This window comes from Rhamphochromis longiceps, linkage group LG19, assembly GCF_057381845.1.
Source record: "Rhamphochromis longiceps isolate RC_006_pf linkage group LG19, R_longiceps_female_GT1.1, whole genome shotgun sequence".
NCBI lineage: Eukaryota > Metazoa > Chordata > Actinopteri > Cichliformes > Cichlidae > Rhamphochromis > Rhamphochromis longiceps.
This window is the reverse complement of record NC_140575.1, coordinates 7,627,082-7,643,169: the sequence shown is the minus strand read 5'-3', so window position 1 is coordinate 7,643,169 and position 16,088 is coordinate 7,627,082. Positions and strand designations below refer to the sequence as shown.

Genomic DNA, 16,088 nt, shown 5'->3' with positions numbered 1-16,088 from the left:
TTTAATTATTATTTTTTGGTCAGGGAGGCTTTTGTACGTAACAATTTTGCTGCTAGTTATCTATCAGATAGCTTCTCCCAGAAATATCACTTCACACACACACTTTACTGTTCTGTCTCTGTGCAGATCTGAACTACTGTGGGACCAACCGGCCCTGTAAGAATGGAGGAACGTGTATGAACACGGAACCAGACGAATACGACTGCGCCTGTCCGGATGGCTACTCTGGCAAGAACTGCGAAATCGGTCAGTGTCTAAATACAACGCACCAAACATTTAGGTTCAAAGACCTTTGCTTTGGGCCACAGTACATTTGGGACAAAGCTCCAAAGAAACATAAAAATCAATTAGACATTTGACTTTCTTTTTAGCGGAGCATGCCTGTGTGTCTAACCCTTGTGCCAACGGAGGGACGTGCCACGAAGTCCCTACGGGGTTTGAGTGTCACTGTCCTGCGGGCTGGACTGGGCCAACCTGTGCTAAAGGTGAGAGGTGCTAAACTGTCTAGGTATTTCCCAGGTATGGCAAATATTACTTAGATGGATACATATAACTATAGTTTTCTGTACCACACTAAGTACTGTGGCTGTGATAGTAGCTTTAACATACGTCTTATATTTCAGACACTGATGAATGTGCCTCCAGCCCCTGTGCTCAGGGCGGGACATGCATCGACATGGAGAACGGCTTCGAATGCCTCTGTCTTCCACAGTGGACAGGCAAGACCTGCCAGATAGGTATGTCTGTCTGTCTCCATCTAATGAATGATGTATTCTAAAGAAAGAGAATCATCTCATTTGAGCAGCTCTTTTTTTTTTTTTTTTTTTGACTGCTCAACATCATAAATTGATGTGTTTTTCAAATTAAATTAGGTGTCTTTCAGGTAGAAGCTTCATAATATTATATAATTTTAATTTTAAAATCCTAATTTGAAAAACCACTGCATGCTAGATGATATGTGGTGAAGCCAATGTGTGTGGCACCTATGGTGAATTCCATGCATCCACACTTGCGCGCAGAGTTACAGCATATCTAGTTGTTTGTTTATCCTGCCACATCGTTTAACCAGCAGTATAACTGCAAGAGGCCCACTAATTTCATGTGTGTGTCTGTCTGTGCATGCGCATGCCCAGCGGAGACGCTCTCCGAGCATCGTCTGCAATTTGAGCCAGGTGACTTGAGTAAAGCTAAAAATAACCCCCCGCCTGGCAACTGCTAGCCTTGGGACCAAATCTACTCCACTGGGGGGTTATCTTTGGCTCCAGACTGGCCGTAACAGTGGAGTATATGCGCTACGGTGAGGCAACGCCCCAGCATAGCGGAGCCCTCACACCCTCCGGCTTCAGCCAGGAAACACTTTATAACCTGTAAACATACACAGGGAGCAACCGAAATGCAGCAGCTTGTGTTACGAGTCCTGTTATTCTCAGAGTGCTTCCCCTTTCAGGGAGCAGGGTGGTACCTGTGGGAGAGGGAGATGAAGTGAACGGGTGCTTTAGATCGGGAGGAGGCTCGGGTTTTGGGAAGGGGTTTGGAGTGTTTAGTTTCAGCAGGCTAACAGGTGCCGCTTACCTCCTGGGAGTAGTATTAATGCACTGTGTGTTGGTTTATAGTGGGCAAGGCGGCACGGTGGGAGCGGCGAGCGCTGCCTCTGAAACTGACCACTTGGAATGCCGCAGGTTGGCCCTCAGGGAATGCAAAAGAGAGACATTAACCCCTAGGGGTGGGGATGAGGACAAAATGGCAGGAGTAGGGGGAGGCAATGGAAACCAGTGGAAAAGTAAACACCCATCCAGACATGAACTTTACTTTATTACCTAGTACACATTACATTTATTTCAGTGTTCATTTATTTAAATAAATCAAGTGGCTTTATTGTGATTCCAACCATGTGCGGTGGTACAGTTCACAGTGAAACGAGACAACATTCCTCCAAGACCATAGTGCTACATATGACATATAACAGACAATCAACACAGGACTCCATAAAGTGCAAGTGTGCAAAAATGGCAGAAACACAAAACAAAGACAGTGCAACACCAGACAGAACAGAACGATACAGACACAAGACAGCAGATGACAACAATGACAGTGGGTTGTGCAAATGACTGCACACTGTGCAAAAAGTAACTTGATGTGTCATATATATATATATATATATATATATATATATATATATATATATATATATATATATATATATATATATATATATATATATATATATACACACACACACACACACACACACACACACACACACACACACATATATATATATATATATATATATATATATATATATATATATATATATATATATATATATATATATATATATATATATATATATATGTATATATGTGTGTGTGTGTGTGTGTGTGTGTGTGTGTGTGTGTATATATATATATATATATACACACACACACACACACACACACACACATATATACATATATATATATATATATATATATATATATATATATATATATATATATATATATATATATATATATATATATATATATATATATATATATATATATATATATATATATATATATATATAAGTGCAGAAAGCTGTGAGCAATACAGGAATTAAATTAAACTTGTGCTGTGGTAGGGCGCTACTGAAGTGTTTCCAATAACCATCAAAGCACCAAAATTGGTTTTGGAGACAGCTCCAAACAGGTCTACAAACAGCGTATGCCCAGTGCGGATGACAACCATAAATCAAGGTGTTGGAAAGAGTTACCATGAGTCAAATATTGCAGGATAATTCGCAGCACTTTGAGTTACCATGGAGCATTTTTTGTTCCTGAAGTCTGCGTTTAAAGCCCGTAAATGAAATGAAAAAAGAAAAAAAAACAATTCACATAAGTTGTCGCTAAAAGGGAAGTTTGGGAAAGACCTTCGATCTTTGGCCTTCATTTCAGTGGGCTGTGTGTGACAGGAGGCTGTGCTTGGTGACGGGCTTTCTGAGCAGGTTCTTGGCTTTAATTCATTTTCTCTGTGTCTCTCATCTCCATTTTTCAGATGTAAATGAGTGCGCGGGGAAGCCGTGCCTCAATGCTTACGCTTGCAAAAACTTGATTGGTGGATATCACTGTGCCTGCTTTCATGGATGGGTGGGCCAGAACTGTGACATCAGTTAGTATCAGTCCAGCAGATCATTAGTCTTTAGCCTCTTTCCAGCTACCTGTAGAAAACAGAGGTGAAACAGGGGCCTCTGTCCAGCCAGCTTCTTTTCCACTGTAGCAGTAAATCAGTGTTTGTTCTGATAGATGGTTTCTCATGAAAATCTACATCATGTAATTCCTATTTCAAAAATAATAACCAATTTTTCAGGAAAAATGGTCTTTCTAGATGCTTACTACAAGCACTGACAGCATAGCAATATGCTATTAATATCTATCGATATCAAAATTGCTAGCAAAATTCTAGTAAATTCCAATATAATAGGTAACATCTTTTAATATCTGAACATAGTATTTACTGCAGTTTTTTTTCTTTTCCCGAAATAAAGAAAAAAATATCTGCACAAAAAAGTCACACGGGGCCTTAAAAGCATGTGAGTTTTAACCTGTTTTTGCATATTTTCAGCAATTTTATTGCCACCAAATTTTTTTCTTTGGCAAATTGATTTAATTAATCACGTTTATTAAAGATATATTAAAGAATAAATTTATCTTTGACCTTTAATTTTGGAAACAGTCCAATCTCTAAGCTCAGTGGTAAATTTAAAAAATATTGGCAAAACAATCAAAACTTCACCTTAAAATCTTCCAACAGTAGAAAGTACATGTTCATATTATGTGACCAAAACATTTTGACTAGAATTTCCTTATGCTTTGGTGACACAGGTGTGCTAGCAACAGAATGAGCTGCTGTCCAGTATAGTCCTTAATAATTCATATGTATATAGTATATTTTACATTGTACACATAAAAGTCAAGAAGAGTTTATCTTCTTAGAAAGCACAAAAAGAAAAACGTCTACTGAGAAATCCAGAGATTTGCAGATGGCAGTGGAAGAGAAGCTTGTCGGCCAAGGAAGCTGGGCTTTAGCTGTATTCTGTCTCTTATATACCTCCCTTATGGCTGTGTACCTGCTACACACTGGCTCACTCTTCTAAAACTACAATGTTTTCCCAAACTATCAAACTTTTTTCTTAAATTGCTTAAACTCTTTAGGGTTAGCTTTTTTCCCTCTGCAAGTTAAATTCCGTTGCACATTCTCACAGCTCATCTGCACCTCTGAATCTGCAATTCTTCCAGGCATGGAAAACTTTGCTTTGGTTTCATCGACCACTTTCCTGTAGCAGCTGCACGTTACAACACTGTTCTGCCCATTTTGTCAAAGTCGGTTTCAGATCTGACATTTTTCTTGTGATTGATTATTCAACAGACGTGAACAGCTGTCACGGACAGTGTCAGAATGGAGGGACCTGCAAGGTGAGACTTTTTAGTTCAAACATAATGAGGTCTTTATTGATTTTATTTTTGATGTGATGACAGCAACGGAGAAGTAACATGCTTCTTGTCAATCATCCAAGTACCTGTCACAACATAAAAGAATAAGCTATTATGACTTTGAAAGGTTATCAACATTCAATGACTGAATGAGTTTTTGTGTTTTGTTAAACAAATAAAAAACAAAACTTCAAATATGGACTTGGGTTTGGATTTGAAGCCTGTTTCAGATAAATCAAGAATTAAAGAAAATGCATGGCATTGATCCAGTAAGTCAAGTAAGCTGCATCAGCCTCCTGGTTAGTTTTGCATGTATTAGCTAAAGAAGGTGTTGAGCTGTTTCTTAGTGAAAAACAGTTTTTTCCTTATAACCTGAAATCAGTCACTATTTGTGATGTGCAACTTACCCTTTCCAAATGTCACAGCAGTTGTCATGGTGAAAGCTTGAACATATCTGGACAAAAGTGACAGTTTAATTATCCTCTATAAATAAAATGTGTCAGCAGACACTTTGATGACTTCTTATCTTTATACCAGGAGTTGGCCAGAGGCTACCAGTGTGTCTGCCAGCCAGGTTTTGGGGGTCGGCACTGCGAGGTTCCGAGGAACTGGTGCAGTAGCAGTCCATGTAAGAACGGCGGGCGCTGCCACACCCTGCTGCACGGCTTCATGTGTGAATGCCCACAGGGCTTCACTGGAACAACGTGTGAGGTAAGGACTAAATCCAACTTATATAATATGCAGAAGACAGTTTGATGTTTTTGCTGTAGTTTCGTTTCACAAATGCATTTTCTGTTTTTCTTCCTGAAGTTGCAGAACAACCCCTGTAGCCCAAACCCGTGTCAGAACAAGGCTCAGTGCCACAGCCTGACCGGTGATTTCTACTGCAGCTGTCCGGATGACTATGAGGGCAAAACCTGTTCAGAGCTCAAGGACCACTGCAAGACCAACCAATGTGAAGGTAACCCAGCATCTTCACATTTTTAAAAAATGTACTCATCAGAAAATTGTGACAAATAATTCCAAAGTGCTCCCCTTGCTGATCATCTCTTTTTCATTTCGTTACCCCAAGTGATTGATAGTTGCACTGTTGCCGTCACAACTAACGACACTAAAAAGAGGGTGTGGAACATCTCATCCAATGTGTGTGGACCGCGTGGCCGCTGCATCAGCCTGCCGGCTGGGAACTTCAGCTGCTCCTGTGATCCGGGATTCACTGGCACCTACTGCCATGAGAGTGAGTCATTATTAGCTGACCCACCCACACACACACACACACACACACACACACACACACTGACTATATTTATCATCAGTTACCATCACTGGGAACCACATAATTCTTACGGTAATTCAAACTCTCACTTCAGCAATCATGTCTGTCTTAGTTTGGTCTACTTAGTTTGGTCTACAGCAGAAGGAAGAAAGAATCTCAATAAACAAAATGTAAAAGACAAAAATCAACAGTTTTGATCTTTTCTTGAAAATTAACAGGGTATTAAAAGAACTCTTCTCTCTTTGCCTGCAGACATTAATGACTGTGCATCATCTCCGTGCAAGAACGGAGGCACTTGCATCGATGAGATCAACTCCTTTAAGTGTTTCTGCCCAGACGGCTGGGAGGGCAGCCTCTGTGATGTTGGTGAGTGTGTGTAGGTGTGTGGCAGAGGAGTGGATTTTTCTCAGTGTTGGTGTAGCTCAACAGTACAAGCTGTAAAGGAGAGCCTGGCTGAGTCATGCAGATTATGAGTCACAGCCATGGGAGACACAAGAGGAATGATGAGCAGTTTGAGGATCTCGCAGAGGACTAGAAAATTTGAGATAAATACAGGTGTAAAATGTAACAATCAAGCCAGCTGACAGACTCAAAATCTATTTTGTGGCTATGTGCTTACAGACAGTGCACACATTTGCAGATGACAGTCTATATTATATTTGAAAGGAAAAGGGTTAGGTTTAGACAGAAGTAATTTATTGGTGAAATAAACATTGACAGTTTTGAGTGCAAAATACTATAATCTCTGCCAAGACTATGACTGGGGCTAGAGAAGCTTGAGTTTTTGCTGAAGAGTTGAACCAAACTATTATCACACGTTATCTGATTACGTTAGGACGGTAATCAGTAGCTAAAACGAGTGCACTGAGTTGCTGTCTGACTCTTTTCCAGACGTAAACGAGTGCAGCAGGAACCCCTGTCAGAATGGAGGCCAATGTGTCGATCTGCTTAATGACTTCTACTGCAACTGTGTAGACAACTGGAAAGGAAAGACCTGCCACTCACGTAAGTTCAACATGCGAGCCAACTCATTAAATAGACACTTTGCATTGCGTCAAAAGCTTAAAATCTTTTCCCCATGCCATCTCGGTGTAGGCGAGAGCCAGTGCGACTCCACTACCTGCAGTAACGGGGGAACGTGTTATGACCACGGAGACTCCTTCCTGTGCAGCTGTCACTCAGGCTGGGGTGGCAGCACCTGCAACATGGGTGAGACACCAGCATCACTTTTGTTTCACTGCAAAAACACAGAGTTACATTAATGATTTATAAAAAAAATTTTTTACTGTGTTTTATTTGTTTTTTTTAGCCAAGAACAGCACCTGTGATTCAAGTCCTTGCGAAAATGGAGGGACATGTGTTGGAGGGGGAGACGCCTACACTTGTATATGCAAAGACGGCTGGGAAGGACCCACATGTTCACAGAGTATGCAAAGTTTTGGGTATTTCTTACATTCTCTTACTAACCAGGATACATGCAGATACTGTGTGTTTAAAAAAACGTATGTCTATATACTGTTATAGCATCAGGATAAAATCAGTTACATATGCTTTTTATACATTTATACAACTCACTCATTCTCACCTATGGATTATGACAGGTTTCAAGTTTTAAAGTTAATTATGTCTTTCCTCTTGCAGATGTTGATGACTGCAATCCTCATCCCTGGTAAGATATGGAAATATTTTGCCCTCTAATGATTTTTAAAAATGTATTGGTGCTACAATATATCAGTATCTAAGGAAATCTGTATGTGATGTGTTTTTGTTAATGAGTTTGAGGTTGTTGGTTGGTTGGCTACACAAAACAACACATTTTATAATTTTTTTGTTTTTTGCAATTTATTGAAAAAATGAGGAGTACACAAACTGTTGAGATCTTGGGATTCTCTACATCAGAGAGGCTACCCTGGACAAAAGCCTTCCCTCCCCCTTGCCCTCCCCTTCAATGACTGACAGGTGGATTAGTGGTGGTTTTGGTTTTTTGGAGAAGGCGGTGGATGAGGAGGGGGAGAAGTGCAGGAGAGTGTGAAGTGTCACCCCTCTGACCATTCACCGACCTCGACCTGGGAAACATTGTAAGGAGTGAAGGTGTTGAGGGGTGTTTGGGGGGGCTCGGTATGTGGCCTGGGCAGATTTACATATGAAGCCTGGACATTGATCTGGGATCAGCTTCATCCTGCTGCGCCTGAGAGGCTCTGCAGACCCACAGAGCAGAGCGTGGGATAAATCAGGACTACTAAGCTACACATATCTACCCGTTCACCCATTTTCCAGCTATGCCTACATTTTCTTATCTCTTTTGTGTGTGTGGGCGGGGTTATATGGGTCAAATTAGATTATTTACTTACCAAGTACAAAAAAAATTCAGAGAGCTTTTGTTAACATCAAAAACTGAATATTTGTTTCTAGGTTAAATCCACTTTTGATTGACTTGTTTGGATCTGTCTCCTGTCTCCTTTGTAGCTACAACGGTGGCATCTGTGTGGATGGTGTGAACTGGTTTCGCTGCGAGTGCGCTCCAGGATTCGCTGGACCGGACTGCCGCATCAGTGAGTCCCTGGGAACTGGAAGGGGGCATGAGGCTGGGGTCAGATGGGCGGGGGTTCAGGGGTGAAAGGCCGCAGCGAGGGAGCGTGAGCCGATTGTTTCAGGGCGACAGATTAGGAAGCCTTTCAGGAAGACCGTCTTAACCTCTCCCCTCTGCACCGAGCGAGGTCAGAGCTGAAGTTTGTCAGACAGGTCTGTGCGCTCTCCCGTGGCCCTTCTGGGAGAGAGCTCTTCAGAAAAAGCCCCCGCTGAACCAAAGCGTTCAGCGTTATTCTTTTAAAGAGTTTAAAACCAAACCGGTATTTGAGACGTTTTTTTTTTTTTTTTTTTAAGTAGAGAAACACTCAAAAGAGAAATGCAACACTGAAAGAAATATCTGTACTTAAAAATATTTTTTAGTTCTTAATGTTTTTAGGTTGTAGTTTTCAACTTTCTATGCGCTATAATCTGAAAAGTTTTTTCTAACAATGCCTACAATGCTTGCTTTTTAAATAAAGCACTCACAGTTGTTACAGTGAGTCACCGGGACTTGTCTAGACTGGTCTATGGTGGGCATTAGAAGTTTAATAATTCTCTGCACGCTGCCTGCGGTTTTCTCTTTCAGACATCGATGAGTGTCAGTCGTCTCCTTGTGCTGAAGGTTCGACCTGCATGGATGAGATCAATGGCTACCGCTGTCTCTGTCCTCCAGGACATGCTGGACCTCGCTGCCAAGACTGTAAGTACAATAAATAGCTGTTTATAGAGGTTCATAAGATGATGGTTTAGACGTAAACCAGATTTGAATCATTTTATTAAAGAAGACCTATTATGCTCGTTTCCAATATTTCTTTGCTTGGACCTTTTATCAGAGTAGCTGTTTGTTCATTTTTCACAAACGTTTGTCTTTATTTAGCACCCTTTGTGTGCCCTTTGGGTCTGAAGCCTATACGTAGATCCCTTGGCCCTCTATTTAAGCTCCCTGTCTTCTGATTGGCTGTCCCCAGTAAACACAAGGTCTTAAAAGCAGGAGGGGCTAAGACAACCATATTTGCAATATCCTCTGTCTATGACATCAAGCAGAGCTAAAAATAGAAAAAGTATCTGAAATGGAGTGAGCTTTTGGCTTACAGGACTACATCGGCATACACTGACATCATTATTTTGAACTTCCACCATTTTTAATGTAAGCATTCACTACTCTGATAGTAGGTGCTGTATATGACAGAAGAAAAGGAGAGAGAATAATATGTCTACCTAGGGCAGCTCTATGGCTTTCATGTGACTACAGTGAACTCCAGCAGTTTTATAGGATTATAACTTACATTTAAGATTACATTTGACAACTTCAATTGTTGCTTTAATTCTTTCTTCTTTCCAGTCATCGGACTTGGGAAGCCATGCCGTCACACTGACCTACAGTTTCCTCACGGCAGCCGCTGGGAGGAGGAATGTAACACATGCCAGTGTGTCAACGGGAATGTTCATTGTTCCAAGGTTAGGAATACGAGAATGAATCGTAATTGCTAAAGCTAAGCTAGCTCGGTATTAGCTAACTGAGCGTTTGGTGTGGACCCTCTCTCTGAACGCTGAATTCCTCTAGGTGAGATGTGGCCGTAAGCTCTGCATCCTCCCGAAGGCTCTTCCGCCTCCCGAAGCAAACCTTCCGTCCTGCCCCGGAGGTCACGAGTGTGTGGAGCACCAGTTCCTCACCTGCTTCTCGCCACCCTGTCATCAGTGGGGGGTGTGCTCAACGCCAGACCCCCCCACACCTCTGCACACCCAGTGTGAACCTAACAGCGGCTATCTGGATAACAACTGTGCTCACATCACACTCATCTTTAAAAAGGACAAAGTGCCACAGGTGAGTAAATCATACAGAAGTAGGAACTTGAATCGTTGTCTTCTGAATTTTTTTAAGCTTGGTCTGTGGGTCCAGTTACAAAAGCCTTTTATGTCTTATGCTTTAGTGGCACTGAACAAAAATCTGTGGTTTTACATTGCAGGCACAGTTCACATAAACGTGATTCTTAATGTATTCTCCATACATTTCAAGACTTTATTAATATTAACACATGGCTTTTAATATAGAGGACACTTTTACAAAGGGACAGGTGCTGGATCAGCTCTGTACTGACCAAAAAACTTTGAGTCTTAGCAGGGGGAGGGGAAAAGTTTGTCTGGCTGTCTGGGTCATGCCTGTCGGGCATGTCTGAATGGGAACAAATCTGCTCCTCTGACAAAGTGCTGATGAGGCAAGGTTTTCCCCCTGCTGGGGGATGCTTTCGGATTGAATCCATGTAAGAAAGACTTAAAAGGAATGAGAGGAATTTGTTCACCCGTGTTGTCCGTGTGCCGCAGGGAACCACAGTGGAGAACATCTGCTCGGAGCTGAGGTATCTCCCCGTGACTCGGACGCTTGCTGAAGAGCGGGCATTGCTCATCCTCTGTGACCAGTCCTACTCCACCAGTGATGCCGTGGAAGTCGCTTTGGTAATTATTACACACACACACACATGCACTTGTGTGCACTTGTCCCACAATGTAAGACTGACTTGTGCCTTTATATTTGAAAAAGCAAAGAGCATTGGTGAGAAGTTTTAGGATGATTCCAAGACAGGAAAAGGAAGAAAGAAACGTTTAGAAAGTCTGTGAAGGTTCTCAGTCATACAGGTCATCATAGTCTAAGGAGCTTGGAAAGAAAAGCGACTTCTTTAAGTTGCTTGAAGATGTTTCACCGCTCATCCGAGAAGCTTCTTCAGTTTGAAATATGTATCTTTATGCAAATAATTCATCCCCCATTATGGCTACTGCATCCACCCACTACCATGATTCTGTGGAGATGCCTCTCTGATCTTTGATCCTGCTTACACGAACTCCCAGTCTTTCCTCCTCACTTGTCCCTTTTTTTCTTCTTCCACTTTATTGAATCGCACATAACCCCCCACTGCAAATTGTTTCCAGTAGAGGACAATAAAATCAGATCTTTTTTCTATTTTTGGTTTATTTCGTCCTTGTTTTAGAAAACAGAGAGAGGAAAGAAAGAAGTATTTGATGCTTTTAACAACATCTGGTTAAAATTTAGCTTTACTTTTGGGAACTTGCCGATCTTGCTCTCCTTCTGCATATTTCTTCTTCTTCCTCTGCATCTTTTCCTTCCCTGTCTTCTTTATCTTCTCCTTTAATATCTGCACAATCTGTCTGATCCCATCTGTCTCCCTTGCTTGCTTTTATTTGCCCTCCTTTATAATTTCCCCCCTCTTTGTTTTAGTTTCTGTATTTCTCACTCTCGGCCACCCAGACTTGAGGGAATCAGTCACATCTAAGCTCTTAATGGAGGGGATTAGTTTTTGTTCCTCTGATGTTTGCAGGCCTGTTTTGAGCGACAGATACAGGAAAAGGAGTGGTGAGCCTGACATCCACCCAAACTCCTCAACAAGGCTTTCATAAAAAGAAGGAGGAAAAAAAATAAAAAGCTCCACTCCCACTTGTTGCGGACTTGTGTTGCAGTGATATGTCACCGCTCAGTTTCACGTGCGAGTGAAATCTTTATGATCTGAGCGCAGGCTTTAACCTGAGCGGAGAAAGAAGTGCGATGCCTGTGTTTCAGAATGCATGTGGGGACGAGTGGTTTGTCTTGGTTTGTGTCCCCTCGAACATGTTGTGGCCTCTTCAAATGTTTTTTAAGGAAAACTGAGGGATGTTCAAGAAGTTGTGGCCAAATATTTGAAAGTGTTTACTTCGATTTGTTTCATCAGGCATGCTCATCACAGAGTTGTCCATGGGTGCTGCACAGACCTTTGCAGACTGATGTCCGCTTGTTGTAGGTGTGGCGGTGTTGAATTTATATACAGATATGGAAAAACTAGTAAGGTGGGAAACACTTGTTTATGTTCATGCTGTGTTGGTCCTTTGCTTTAGCGCTTGGCATGGAAAAAACAGTCATCATACATAAGAAATCTTTTGTAGTGGAGTGTTGGAAACTGTTTTTAATTTTAACAATTTTTTGTGCTTCTTTCTCTTCATGGGGAATTCCACTGTTGTTCCCATTACTGTCCAAGCCAGCGTTTCTACCAGTCAGCGCTCTGTCTGCTGATAGCATCGCAAACGTTTGGCTCGATGCTGTTGGCTTTTTGGAGGCGCTGGTGGAATTTCCTCTGTCTTTGTAGCCATGCATTCGATATTTTTTCGATACAAAAAAAATGTTCATGCCTTTTTAATTTGTCATTTATTAAAATTATAAATATATATTTTAACTCAAAAGTACAGTTTTTAAATTTAACCCTAACCCTTGTGCGTGTTTTTTATTTTGACAGCGAATGCGCACCTGCGGACCACTTATGTGCAGCCCTGGTTATTTAGCTCATCATATTGCAGCCACAGAAATTCTTTTGTCCATGAAACCATAAAGCTGCACTTTCTTTTTGCCTTATAGTCTGATTTGTCATAACTTCTCCTGCTGCTTTTACACACGCACTCACATAAGCTCAGCGATTCTCTGCGCGATCAACCTCTCACATGTTTAAGCTTGCTGCAGGAGATTTCACTTGTCATGTTTGCATAGTAAGCTAACGATTAATAAGACGATGTCAGAGGAATTGGTGCGCAAATGATCGTCACTCACCAATCAGTGCTGTCGCTCTCTATACACAGTTCGCACGATTGCAAAGTGAAAGCAAAAAAACAAGCGCAAATTCAAACGCGACTTCAATATGTCACATATTGACAGTGGCTCACCGATGCCAATGACATAATTACCCAGCTACATTTCTGAAAGAATGCAAAAGCATTGACATATATTTTTCCTACAATAGCCCGACGGGCAGGGAAGAGATAGATTTTGGTAGCCCGACTGAAAAAATCGCTAGCTCCGGGACGTCGGGCTAGCGATATTGCAAGCCCTGTATCTGATTGAGGAATCACTCATCTTTGGAAAAGAGAGTTTATTACAGAGAAATGTCTCTTTCCAAAATAAAAGCTATACTATCCGCTTCTTCTGGGCTATATTCTCAGCAGCATAAGGAGAATCATGTGCTAACAGCTGTCTAAATGACTCGGCTAAAGTTAGTAGCATGCTTGTTGTTTTTGTCTTTGCACTAGGATGATGTCGGTGTAAATGTGCAGTCATATTCATTGTGTTCCCACTAGTGCTTTCGGGTTAATCTCGTTGAAATGACGTTAGCGCCACAACACGGCAAATCTCCGTTAACGAGCTACCGCCGATCGCTCCGTGCATGGGGCTAGACGGCCAACACGTTAACGAGCTAACTGCGCTAACACACTAGTTCACACCAATGTAATTGAGCATTGCATGGCACATCCAACATACTGTTTTACTTTAGTCCATGACTCGCTTACCTTCAGGGTCATACGTCACATGAAAACCAAAATAATTCCAAACGCCAGATCTGAATGAGAGTGGGGGAGGTCCATGTTGCTGAGAGCTTAACTTCTGTCTCGCTAGCTTGCCCTGTGCTCTTCCTTCTGACTATGCTGTCTGTGTGGAGCGCTCAGTGGATCTGCGCTCGACAGTGCAGCCTAGGCGGAGTAGTCGAACACAGATTCACTGAGCGCTCAACACAGACAGCATCGTCAGAAGGAAAATTGATAAAATAAATTACAAATGTTGTATTGTTCGATACATATGCGTACCGAACCGAAAGCACTGTATCGAACGGTTCAATATCGATACGAATATCGTTGCACCCCTAATATATATATATATATATATATATATATATATGTGGTATACATATATTTATATAACAACAAGGCACTTTGTATTGTAAGGTAAAGACCCTAAATAACCCCAGAGAAAACTGCAACAATCAAACAACCCCCTTTGAGCGAGCACTTGGTGACAGTAGGAAGGAAAAGCTCCCTTTTAACAAGAAGAAACCTTTAGCAGAACCGGACTCCAGAGGGGGCAGCCGTCTGTCGTGACCAGTTGGGGTTGGACAAACACAAACCAACACTAATGAACTAAACACTAAATGTGTTTTCATCCGCTGCTCAAGATAGTCCCAAATAATTGCAAAAAAAATTAATTATTTCCTTCTGTTTGAGCTTTTTTTTGCTGAGGATTACCTTTCCCGCTAGGTAGAAATAGTGTAAGAGGATGTGGACTGATTCTTCTTACAGCTCTTGGAGGGAGTCCTGTCTACATGCCCAAAATTACAACTAAGTTCTTAGAACTCCAGCGTTGGGATGTTTTAGCTCCTGCTTCAGGATAGCCGCTTTCTGGCACAAGAGGAACTTAAACACTAGAACAGTGATTGTTCTAGAATTGAGCACATGTTGCTGTCAAGTGTGTTAGATACATTTCCTCTCCAAACTGGAACAAAATATGGTAAAAATAAATAAATAAATAAATCCTTCAAGAGTATTTGGGTGTTATTAAGCAAACTCGGACCTCCACACACAGTAAACAATATATAGAGAAAATGATGAACCCCAAAAGATCTCCTTGCAGTCTACAGCATGCACGTTGTGCACTGAGCTCAGTATCTCTGCAATGTGATCTGTCAGTCAGTCTGGAAGTTGGGTGTGTGAATGAGCTGCTGATTTCCTCAGGAGAAGAAAAAAGGAGTGTTTGTCCCCAGGCGAGCAGGGAGCACAGCTGGCCTCTTTTCTATTGTTTGTCCTAATTGAACTACACAGCACACAGCTAATCCCCCAACAACAGCCCTGCATCCCCAACTCCACCTCTCTGTTCTCACCATCAGCACCTTATTAGGCAATTAACTCCACCCCCAGCGTGGGTTCACAGCCTGCCAGATGTTGGGAGGAGAATCTCTTTTATTCTGACGGATGAATGTGTTTTTTCTTCTTCTTCTTTTTTGTCTTCTTACATGGCCTCGAGCGAGACTTTGACCATTTGGCGAATGGGACTTCTTTTCTTTCTCCGCTGCACTGAGGGAATCTGTGTTTTGCAAATTTTTTTCCTTTTACCTACAAATCAGCTTTTCTTTACATCGCTGAAAAGCTCTATTCAAAGAGCACTGAAAGGTTTGAGGGAGTATTTGTGTCCCCTGTAATGAAAAGCAACTGTCAGATGTTTAAGATGTGCATTACATATTTTAGTGTGTGCAGGGATCATGATTTGATTGGAACTCTCTCTGTTATTCTTGTCACGATGGTTCTGGTTTTGCTTATCTTCTGGGTTTGGTTTGTGAGAATCAGACTTTCTGGCAGTAGAAAACTAAACGTGACACGATGAACCTTTCAGAAGAGGCACAGAAATGATGTGATTTTAACCAAAAATAAATGCAATGAGATGTTCTCATGTAATCCAGGATTATACAAAAGCAAGTGTCTTCCAGGACCATAATTGAATGAAACCATTAATTCCTGCAATCAGCTATGAAAACACTAAACTTTCTCTGAGCTATACCCACCACATATTCAAATCTAAACGGCGAAACAAGTTATTTTGAATTAAAAAGAGAAATAAATCTTATTGTTCCTGTTCTTCCTCTTTGTAGTCTTTTGAGCAGGATGGAGGATCGAAAGACGGCGACTGTGGACAGATCCAGAAGGTGGCCAGCGCTATCACCACTGCGCTGTCCAAACGCCAGAACAGCACCATCATTCTGGCAGTGGTTGAGGTCAAAGTGAAGGTGGTGGTGGAGTGCCCTACTGTTGGTGAGTTACACATCGGTTCCTCTGTGAGAATTAGTCTACCGTATTTTTGTCATATTTGCTACAACTAGCATTTTTGTTCAATTTATCACTTAAAATTGTGTTGCTCAATCACGAATCACACTGATGTTACAAAATTCTATACAATCACTCTCTGGCCTCTGATC

At 41.5% G+C, this 16,088-nt stretch overlaps 1 protein-coding gene across 2 annotated transcripts in view; it reads left to right on the top strand.

Annotated features, from left to right (window-relative positions):
- The window catches only part of LOC146646108 (protein jagged-2-like), a 51,759-nt gene that overhangs the window by 32,204 nt on the left and 3,467 nt on the right, over nucleotides 1–16,088 (top strand). The window contains exons 7-25 of one of the 2 annotated variants that reach the window (XM_085392475.1): nucleotides 127–246; nucleotides 372–485; nucleotides 624–737; nucleotides 3,040–3,153; nucleotides 4,411–4,457; nucleotides 5,013–5,186; nucleotides 5,286–5,436; nucleotides 5,548–5,712; nucleotides 6,004–6,117; nucleotides 6,643–6,756; nucleotides 6,847–6,960; nucleotides 7,061–7,177; nucleotides 7,393–7,420; nucleotides 8,218–8,303; nucleotides 8,906–9,019; nucleotides 9,662–9,777; nucleotides 9,884–10,144; nucleotides 10,642–10,773; nucleotides 15,765–15,924. In XM_085392475.1, the coding sequence (XP_085248601.1) occupies nucleotides 127–246; nucleotides 372–485; nucleotides 624–737; nucleotides 3,040–3,153; nucleotides 4,411–4,457; nucleotides 5,013–5,186; nucleotides 5,286–5,436; nucleotides 5,548–5,712; nucleotides 6,004–6,117; nucleotides 6,643–6,756; nucleotides 6,847–6,960; nucleotides 7,061–7,177; nucleotides 7,393–7,420; nucleotides 8,218–8,303; nucleotides 8,906–9,019; nucleotides 9,662–9,777; nucleotides 9,884–10,144; nucleotides 10,642–10,773; nucleotides 15,765–15,924 (2,355 nt within the window). The remainder of the gene's footprint in view (nucleotides 1–126; nucleotides 247–371; nucleotides 486–623; nucleotides 738–3,039; nucleotides 3,154–4,410; nucleotides 4,458–5,012; nucleotides 5,187–5,285; nucleotides 5,437–5,547; nucleotides 5,713–6,003; nucleotides 6,118–6,642; nucleotides 6,757–6,846; nucleotides 6,961–7,060; nucleotides 7,178–7,392; nucleotides 7,421–8,217; nucleotides 8,304–8,905; nucleotides 9,020–9,661; nucleotides 9,778–9,883; nucleotides 10,145–10,641; nucleotides 10,774–15,764; nucleotides 15,925–16,088) is intronic. The other variant, XM_085392476.1, reaches the window with a different exon arrangement.